Raw genomic sequence first — 10,440 nt, 5'->3', positions numbered from 1 at the left:
TTCTTGCTCTTACAGCTGTTGCGTGTGTGTTGAAGGGGTGGGGGTAGGGACGGAGGGGGAGGTGCAAACATAAATGGATGCCTTTTCTTTCTGTAAGCGATAGATGGAGAAACAGGTAACCTTCCGGGACAGACATTGTTGGAGTCGCAGCAAGGACAAAGTGTGCACATCTACGTGGATGGGTGAATGGACAAAGTCACATTGTTTGAGGTCAAATTCTGTTTGCTGAATCATTTGACCTTGATACGCCGTATTGTATTTAGATCCACTGTTTTCTGTCACTTGAATAAAAGAGTAGTGCAGTGGTGGTGGTAGTGGTGGTGGGGGATATGCCAGATGGATTCAGAAAATGTGTTGGCCACCAGTCACCTCTGGAGGGCATGTGTCTGTATGTGTGTCATACATGTTATATAATACTCACGTGTGTCCATAGACATTGAGCATTTTATTTAAAAATTCATTTATATTTTTTGCCACTTCAATCATTTTGAGTTTTGGTAAAACTTCTGAGAGCAAACTGTGGTGTGGTAGCATAATATCTTGGCATTACCATGAAATTTTAGAACATATTCCTTGAGCCTCAAAGTATTCCTACACAATTTAGGACATGCATTGCTTAAATTTTTTTTTTTTTCAGAAGCAGAGAGAGAGTCAGAGAGAGGGGTAGACAGACAGGAACGGAGAGAGATGAGAAGCATCAATCATCAGTTTTTCGTTGCGACACCTCAGCCATTCATTGATTGCTTTCTCATATGTGCCTTGACAAGGGGGGGGCTACAGCAGACCGAGTGACCCCCTGCTCAAGCCAGTGACCTTGGGTCCAAGCTGGTGAGCTTTGCTCAAACCAGATGAGCTTGTGCTCAAGCTGGAGAGCTTGGGGGTCTCAAACCTGGGTCCTCCAGGTCCCAGTCTGACGCTCTATCCACTGCACCACCGCCTGGTCAGGCTACATTGCTTAATTTAATTTTTATTTTTTATTTCCGTCCCGCACTCCTCCACTTTGGCAACCATCAGCTTGTCCTCTATATCTATGAGTCTGTTTCTGTTTTGTTTATTCATTTAGATTCCACTATAAATGAAATCATACGGTATTTGTCTTTCTCTGACATTTCACTTAACATAATAATCTCCGGGTCCATCCATGTTGTCACAAATGGCAAGATTTCATTCTTTTTTATAACTTTTAGTCATATTTCATTGCGTATATGCAGTACATTTTCTTTATCCTCTCATCTATAGATGGGCACTTGGGCTCCTTCTACAGCTTGGTTATTGTAAATAATGCTGCAATGAACATAGGGGTACATTTATATTTTTTCAAATCAGCATTTTAGGTTTCTTTGGATAAATACCCAGAAGTGGAATTGCTGGGTCATTAAGTAGTTCTATTTTAAATTTTTTGAGGAATCTCCATACTATCTTCCAGAGTGTTTGCACCAATCTGCATTCCCACAGTGCATGAGGGTTCCCTTTTCTCTACATTCTCACCAGTACTGGTTGTTGATTTATTGATGATAGCCATTCTGACAGGTTTGAGATAATGTCTCAATAGTGGTTTTAATTTGCATTTTCCTGATGATTAGTGATGTTGAGCATATTTTCATAGGTCCATTGGTCAATGTATGTCCTCTTTGGAGAAGTGTCTGCTTACATCCTCTGCCCATTTTTTCAATTGGATTGTTTAATTTTTTTGGTGTTGTCATATGAGTTCTTTATATATTTTGAATATTAACCCTTTATCAAATGTATTATTTGCAAGTATGTCTTCTGATTGAAGCCTTTCATCCATTTACATTTAGAGGAATTATTGGTAAGTATGTACTTATTACCATTTTGTTAATTGTTTTTAGGTTGTTTCTGTAGTTCTCAGTTACTTTCTTCATCTCTTTCCTTATGGTTTGTTGTTTTTCTTTAGTGTTTTGTTTAGGTTCCTTTCTCTCTGTTCTTTGTACATCTTTTGTAGGTTTTTGGTTTGTGGTTGCTATGAGGATTGTGTATATCATTCTTTGTCTATAGCAGTCTATTTTAAGCGGATAGGTGTTTAAATTTATATATTCTATAAGGACCACATTTTTACTCCTCTTTTAAGCTTTATGGTATTGATGTTATGTTTTAGATTTTTTTTGTGTTATATATCTAACTACTTATTGTAGTTTGGGTTACATTTGATACTTTTTTTCTTCTAACTTTTGTAGTTTTTAAATGTCAGATTGCTGTATTTATTGAATGTTTGGATTTTTTCTTTCATATATATATTTCATATATATATTATATATATATTTCATATTTATATATATTTCATATATATATATATATATTTTTTTTTTCTTAAGTGAGAAGCAGAGAGACAGACTGCTGCATGCACCCGACCAGGATCCAACTGGGGAAAGGCCATTAGGGGGTGATGCTCTGCCCATCTGGGGCTGTTGCTCTGTTGCAACCCGAGCCATTTTAGCACCTGGGACAGAGGCCATGGAGCTATCTTTAGTGCCTGCACCATCTTGCTCCAGTGGAGCCCTGGCTGTGGGAGGGGAAGAGAGAGAGAGAGAGAGAAGGGATAGGGAGAAGGGTAGAGAAGAAGATGGGTGGTTCTCCTGTGTGCCCTGATCGGGAATTGAACCCAGGACATTCATACACCGGGCCAATGCTCTACCTCTGAGCCAACTGGCCAGGGCCCTCATATTTTTTTAAAAAATTCTGATTATGGCCTTCCCTTTTCTTTTCTTTTTTTTTTTTTTTTTCTGAAGCTGGAAACGGGGAGAGACAGTCAGACAGACTCCCGCATGTGCCCGACCGGGATCCACCCAGCATGCCCACCAGGGGGCGACGCTCTGCCCACCAGGGGGCAATGCTCTGCCCCTCCTGGGCGTCGCTCTGTCGCGACCAGAGCCACTCTAGCGCCTGGGGCAGAGGCCAAGGAGCCATCCCCAGCGCCCGGGCCATCTTTGCTCCAATGGAGCCTCGGCTGCGGGAGGGGAAGAGAGAGACAGAGAGAAAGAAGAAGGGGAGGGGTGGAGAGCAGATGGGCGCTTCTCCTATGTGCCCTGGCCAGGAATTGAACCCGGGACTTCTGCACGCCAGGCCGACGCTCTACCACTGAGCCAACCGGCCAGGGCCATGCTTCCCCTTTTCTACTGAAAGAGGACCCTTTATTATTTCTCAAAAAGCTGGCTTAATGGTGATCAAGTCCTTTCATTTTTGCTTGTCCCAGAAAATCTTTATCTTCCTGTCAATTCTGAAGGATAACCTTGCTGGGTTATCCTTGTAGGGTTATAGGGTCCTTTCACTGAGGACTTTAAAGATGTCTTGCTACTCCTTCTAGATGGTAAAGTTGCTGATGAGATATCAGCTTAGATAGTCTTCCAGGGTTTCCTTTGTACATAACTTATTTTTCTTTTAAAGATGGTCTCTTTAAGTGTTACCATTTTAACTACAGCATGTCTTGGTATAGATGTCTTTGGGTTCATTTTGTTTAGAACACTCTGGGTTTCCTGGACTCAGATGTCTGGTTTTTTTCCCAGGTTAGAAAAATATTTAGCCATTATTTCCTTTTTTTTTTTTTTTTTTATAAATAATTTTATTTTTTTAATGGGGCGACATCAATAAATCAGGATACATATATTCAAAGATAACAAGTCCAGGTTATCTTGTCGTTCAATTATGTTGCATACCCATCACCCAAAGTCAGATTGTCCTCTGTCACCTTCTATCTAGTTTTCTTTGTGCCCCTCCCCCTCCCCCTTTCCCTCCCCCTTTCCCCCCTCCCCCCCGTAACCACCACACTCTTATCAATGTCTCTTAGTTTCACTTTTATGTCCCACCTACGTATGGAATAATGCAGTTCTTGGTTTTTTCTGATTTACTTATTTCGTTTCGTATCATGTTATCAAGATCCCACCATTTTGCTGTAAATGATCCGATGTCATCATTTCTTGTGGCTGAGTAGTATTCCATAGTGTATATGTGCCACATCTTCTTTATCCAGTCATCTATTGATGGGCTTTTTGGTTGTTTCCATGTCCTGGCCACTGTGAACAATGCTGCAATAAACATGGGGCTGCATGTGTCTTTACGTATCAATGTTTCTGAGTTTTTGGGGTATATACCCAGTAGAGGGATTGCTGGGTCATAAGGTAGTTCTATTTGCAGGTTTTTGAGGAACCACCATACTTTCTTCCATAATGGTTGTATTACTTTACATTCCCACCAACAGTGGATGAGGGTTCCTTTTTCTCCACAGCCTCTCCAACATTTGCTATTACCTGTCTTGCTAATAATAGCTAATCAAACAGGTGTGAAGTGGTATCTCATTGCAGTTTTGATTTGCATTTCTCTAATAGCTAAAGAAGATGAGCATCTTTTCATATATCTGTTGGCCATTTGTATTTCTTCCTGGGAGAAGTGTCTGTTCATATCCTCTTCCCATTTTTTTATTGGATTGTTTGTTTGTTTGTTGTTGAGTTTATGAGTTCTTTGTATATTTTGGATTATTAGGCCCTTATCTGAGCTGTTGTTTGAAAATATCATTTCCCATTTAGTTGGCTTTCTGTTTATTTTGTTATCAGTTTCTCTTGCTGAGCAAAAACTTCTTAGTCTGATGTAGTCCCATTCATTAATTTTTGCCTTCACTTCTCTTGCCTGTGGAGTCAAATTCATAAAATGCTCTTTAAAACCCAGGTCCATCAGTTTAGTACCTATGTCTTCTTCTATGTACTTAATTGTTTCAGGTCTTATGTTTAGATCTTTGATCCATTTTGAGTTAATTTTAGTACAGGGGGACAAACTGTAGTCCAGTTTCATTCTTTTGCATGTGGCTTTCCAGTTTTCCCAGCACCATTTATTGAAGAGGCTTTCTTTTCTCCATTGTGTGTTGTTGGCCCCTTTATCAAAAATTATTTGACTATATATATGTGGTTTTATTTCTGGACTTTCTATTCTGTTCCATTGGTCTGATTGTCTATTTTTCTGCCCATACCATGCTGTTTTGATTGTCGTGGCCCTATAATAGAGTTTGAAGTCAGGTATTGTAATGCCCCCAGCTTCATTCTTTTTCTTTAGGATTGCTTTGGCTATTCGGGGTTTTTTATAGTTCCATATAAATCTGATGATTTTTTGCTCTATTTCTTTAAAAAATGTCATTGGAAGTTTGATGGGAATTGCATTAAATTTGTATATTGCTTTGGGTAATATAGCCATCTTGATTATATTTATTCTTCCTAACCAAGAACAAGGTATATTCTTCCATCTCATTATATCTTTTTCGATTTCCCTTAACAATGGTTTATAGTTTTCATTATATAAGTCCTTTACATTCTTTGTTATGTTTATTCCTAAGTATTTTATATTTTTTGTTGCAATCGTGAAGGGGATTATTCTTTTGAGTTCATTCTCAATTGTTTCAATGTTGGCATATAGAAAGGCTATTGACTTCTGTATGTTAATTTTGTATCCTGTGACCTTACTGTATTGGCTTATTGTTTCTAGTAGTCTTTTGGTGGATTCTTTGGGGTTTTCGATGTATAGGATCATATCATCTGCAAAAAGTGATACCTTTACTTCTTCTTTTCCGATATGGATGCCTTTTATTTCTTTGTCTTGTCTGATTGTTCTGGCTAGAACCTCTAGTACCACATTAAATAAGATTTGAGAGAGTGGACAACCCTGTCTTTTTCCTGATTTAAGGGGGAAAGCCTTCAGTTTAGTGCCATTTAATATGATGTTAGCTGATGGTTTATCATTATTTCCTTAAATAGAGTTTCTGTTCCTTTTCTCTTTTCTCTCCTTCTGGAATCCCTATAATGCGAATGTTTTGATTGCTTGATGTTATTTATCCCAGATGTTTCTTAAACTATCCTCACTTTTAAAAATTCTTTTTTTTCTTTATGCTGTTATGATTAATTGATTTCCACTAGTTGTCTTCTAGGTTTCTTATTTATTACTCTGTGTTTGATAATCTGCTGTTGATTCCTTCTAATGTGTTTTTCACTCTTATATTCTTATATTCTTCAGGTCTGCTAGGTTCTTTCTTTTACTAAATCTTTGCTGAACTTCTCCCTCAGTTCTTGAATTGCACTCTTCAATTTGGTGAGCATCCTTATGGCCATTTCTTTGAATTCTTTACCAGGCAAATTACTTTTCCCCCCATATCCTTAGGGTCTACCCCCCAGTCACCCCACCCTCCAGGAACTTTTCTTGTTTCTTCATTTGAATAATATTCCTATATATTTTTTGAATTCCTAAACTTTGTTTTTAAGTTTTGTTTGATGTTCTATGATATATTTTTTTTCATAGTTTGTTTGTATGAATTAGAAAAGATAGTTCTCTCTTCCAGTGCTGAACATTTGGTCTATATGGAGGTGGTCTCGGTGTAGACCATGTGCTGGGTGGTTTTGGCATCGTGCAGGTTGGTAGGAGTCAAGCAAGTGCTTAAGGCACCTGAGGCACTGGTCTGTTTAGCTGGAGTAGCTCCAGGTGGAGAGGCCAAGTATGTATAGTAATGCCCTATTGATTCTGCCTGTTCCCTGCATTTGGGCCAAAAGGGGCTCAGATAATGTGTTCAGGAACATACTGCAACTACCTTGCAGGCAGGCCAGAGCAGCTGCATAGAATCCCGTCCACCCTATGGACATGGAGGTGGACATAAACAATGCTGGAGGGCTCCTGTGGCCCCCAGCATCTCCATGTGGTCTTTTTCTCTTGTACATTGTCAGAAGCTGTCCATTCAGTGCTCAGTCGTCTTAATAGAAGTAATGTTGCCTATGCATGTGTGTATTTGAGTTTGCTCACAAGGGAGGACGGTCAGCATCCTTTGACTTGGATGCCACCTTCTTGAACCTCCCAACATTTCACACTTTAAAATTGATTATTTTTTTTGTTAAAAGTGGAACAGGGAGGAATTATAAGAATAAACTGTGCCTACCACCTTCAGTATATAGCCCCAAATTCTGGGACTCAGGTTTGTAGAATGAACCCTGGCCACAACAGGTTGGTTACAAAGGCATGAGTAGTGCCTTAGCATGTGATTTCTGCTTTTTATCTAGTGGCTACCTGGTCTGAGGTCTTTAGAAGAACTACTTCCAGTTTATTGAGATGGACTTGACACACATTCTTTTATAAATGTAAGGTATACAGCATAATGGTTTCACTTATATATATATTGTGAAATGAGCAGAGTTATGACAGTTAACACCCATCATCTAGCATAATTTCTCCCTCCCTCCTTCCCTCCCTCTTTCCTTCCCTTCCCCTTTCCCCTTTCCTCTTCCTCTTCCCCTTCCCCTTCCCCTTTCCCTTCCCCTTTCCCTTTCCCATTCCCTTGCCCTTCCCCTTCCCCTTCCCCTTTCCCTTTCCTCTTCCTCTTCCCCTTCCCCTTCCCCTTCCTCTTTCCCTTTCCCTTCCCCTTCCCTTTTCCCTTTCCCATTCCCTTGCCCTTCCCCTTCCCCTTCCCCTTCCCCTTTCCCTTCCCCTTTCCCTTTCCCATTCCCTTGCCCTTCCCCTTCCCCTTTCCCTTTCCCTTTCCCTTTCCTCTTCCTCTTCCCCTTCCCCTTCCTCTTCCTCTTTCCCTTTCCCTTCCCCTTTCCCTTTCCCTTTCCCATTCCCTTGCCCTTGCCCTTGCCCTTCCCCTTTCCCTTTCCCTTTCCCTTTCCCTTTCCTCTTCCTCTTCCCCTTCCCCTTCCTCTTTCCCTTTCCCTTTCCCTTTCCCATTCCCTTGCCCTTCCCCTTCCCCTTCCCCTTCCCCTTTCCCTTTCCCTTCCCCTTCCCCTTCCCCTTTCCCTTTCCCTTTCCCTTTCCCTTTCTTTTCCTTTCTTTTTATTAAAGTGAGAGGATGGGAGATAGACAGACTTCCTGACTAGGATCCACCTGGCAACCAGTGTCTGGGGCTGATGCTTGAATCAACTGAGCTATCCTCAGTGCTCTGGGCCAATGTTCGAACCAATCGAGCCATGGAAGAGAAGCAGATGGTCACTCCCTATGTGTGCCCTGACTGGGGATGAAACTCAGGACGTCCGCATGCTGGGCCAATGCTCTATTCACTGAGCCAACCAGCCAGGACCTACAGAATTTCTGATGTAACATTTTTTCACAGGGAGAAACTTGCCATGATAAGAAATAGTTTCTTATGCAATTGCATTTGGAAAGAAAGTGAGATGAGTATTCCTTGTGTGTGGTCTTCCCCTTGCCTCGCTGCCAGCACAATCATTAGGGGGATGGACACCCAGCCCTCAGGTTGGGCGATTGTCATAGTGGCCACCAGGAAGCCAGGAAGCAGATAAGAGATGCCTCTCTGCTATTTTGTTTGTCACACAGGGGAAGGACAAGCATTTGTTAATAGTAAAAGAGAAAATTCCTAGAATTCCTCGTAATCTCCCACTATATTCCAGATTATATCTTGGAAAACATTTAAAAAACTAGCTTTTAACTTTAAAAAAATGTGTAGGCATACTGACATCTCAGTAGCATTTTGCACATTGGTTTGCAACCGGCTCTTGCTTTTTTTCCTTCTTCTTTGAAGATCTTTCTAACTGTGTTTATGGTTTTGGTTAAAATTTCCATGGTCACTAGTGGACATAGCCAGGAACAGTTAATACTGGAAACTAATGACTTAGAAGAAGTGTAATGAGGACCTTAAGCTGAGCAACTCATTGTGCCTTTTTTATACAGGGGAAGGACAAGCAGGATGACAGTGTGCATGTCCCAGCTCACACAGGGAAGGACAAGCAGGATGACAGTGTGCATAGGTCAGCTCACACAGGGGGAGGACAAGCAGGATGACAGTGTGCATAGCTCAGCTCACACAGGGAAGGACAAGCAGGATGACAGTGTGCATAGCTCAGCTCACACAGGGAAGGACAAGCAGGATGACAGTGTGCATGTCCCAGCTCACACAGGGAAGGACAAGCAGGATGACAGTGTGCATAACCCAGCTCACACAGGGAAGGACAATCAGGATGACAGTGTGCATGGCCCAGCTCACACAGGGAAGGACAAGCAGGATGACAGTGTGCATGTCCCAGCTCACACAGGGAAGGACAAGCAGGATGACAGTGTGCATGGCCCAGCTCACACAGGGAAGGACAAGCAGGATGACAGTGTGCATGGCCCAGCTCACACAGGGAAGGACAAGCAGGATGACAGTGTGCATGGCCCAGCTCACACAGGGAAGGACAAGCAGGATGACAGTGTGCATGGCCCAGCTCACACAGGGAAGGACAATCAGGATGACAGTGTGCATGGCCCAGCTCACACAGGGAAGGACAAGCAGGATGACAGTGTGCATGTCCCAGCTCACACAGGGAAGGACAAGCAGGATGACAGTGTGCATGGCCCAGCTCACACAGGGAAGGACAATCAGGATGACAGTGTGCATGGCCCAGCTCACACAGGGAAGGACAAGCAGGATGACAGTGTGCATAACCCAGCTCACACAGGGAAGGACAAGCAGGATGACAGTGTGCATAACCCAGCTCACACAGGGAAGGACAAGCAGGATGACAGTGTGCATAACCCAGCTCACACAGGGAAGGACAAGCAGGATGACAGTGTGCATAACCCAGCTCACACAGGGAAGCACAAGCAGGATGACAGTGTGCATGGCCCAGCTCACACAGGGAAGCACAAGCAGGATGACAGTGTGCATAACCCAGCTCACACAGGGAAGCACAAGCAGGATGACAGTGTGCATGTCCCAGCTCACACAGGGAAGGACAAGCAGGATGACAGTGTGCATAACCCAGCTCACACAGGGAAGGACAAGCAGGATGACAGTGTGCATAACCCAGCTCACACAGGGAAGGACAAGCAGGATGACAGTGTGCATGGCCCAGCTCACACAGGGAAGGACAAGCAGGATGACAGTGTGCATAACCCAGCTCACACAGGGAAGGACAAGCAGGATGACAGTGTGCATAGCTCAGCTCACACAGGGAAGGACAAGCAGGATAACAGTGTGCATGACCCAGCTCACAAGGGAAGGACAAGCATTATACTGTGTGTCTGGCCCTGCTTGTAGAAACCTATTTTTAAAAATACTCATGTCGGCTTTCTTTCTAAACATTTTTTTGGTTGTTGCAAAACATCCTGTGAACTGTACCTTGCTGTGCCTCTGGGTCTGATTGTATGTACAGGGCTGGTCGTAGTGTTGTGGGATTTTTTTTCTTACTAATAAAAGGAAGGCTTTTACTAGTCTATGAATATGTTAGAGCAGGGGTCCCCAAACTACGGCCTGCGGGCCACATGTGGCCCCCTGAGGCCATTTATCCGGCCCCCGCCGTACTTCCGGAAGGGGCACCTCTTTCATTGGTGGTCAGTGAGTGGAGCATAGTTCCCATTGAAATACTGGTCAGTTTGTTGATTTAAATTTACTTGTTCTTTATTTTAAATATTGTATTTGTTCCCGTTTTGTTTTTTTACTTTAAAATAAGATATGTGCAGTGTGCATAG

At 42.5% G+C, this 10,440-nt stretch overlaps 1 protein-coding gene across 1 annotated transcript; it reads left to right on the top strand.

The window, feature by feature from the left end:
- Positions 1–8,722: 8,722 nt before the first annotated feature.
- On the top strand, positions 8,723–10,009 carry LOC136391647 (involucrin-like). The gene has a single exon (XM_066363404.1). The coding sequence runs from the start codon at positions 8,723–8,725 to the stop codon at positions 10,007–10,009; it is 1,287 nt and encodes a 428-aa protein (XP_066219501.1).
- Positions 10,010–10,440: the final 431 nt, after the last annotated feature.

This window comes from Saccopteryx leptura, chromosome 2, assembly GCF_036850995.1.
Source record: "Saccopteryx leptura isolate mSacLep1 chromosome 2, mSacLep1_pri_phased_curated, whole genome shotgun sequence".
Lineage (NCBI taxonomy): Eukaryota > Metazoa > Chordata > Mammalia > Chiroptera > Emballonuridae > Saccopteryx > Saccopteryx leptura.
Note: the sequence above shows the minus strand (reverse complement) of the source record. Positions and strands in the feature narration are given on the sequence as shown.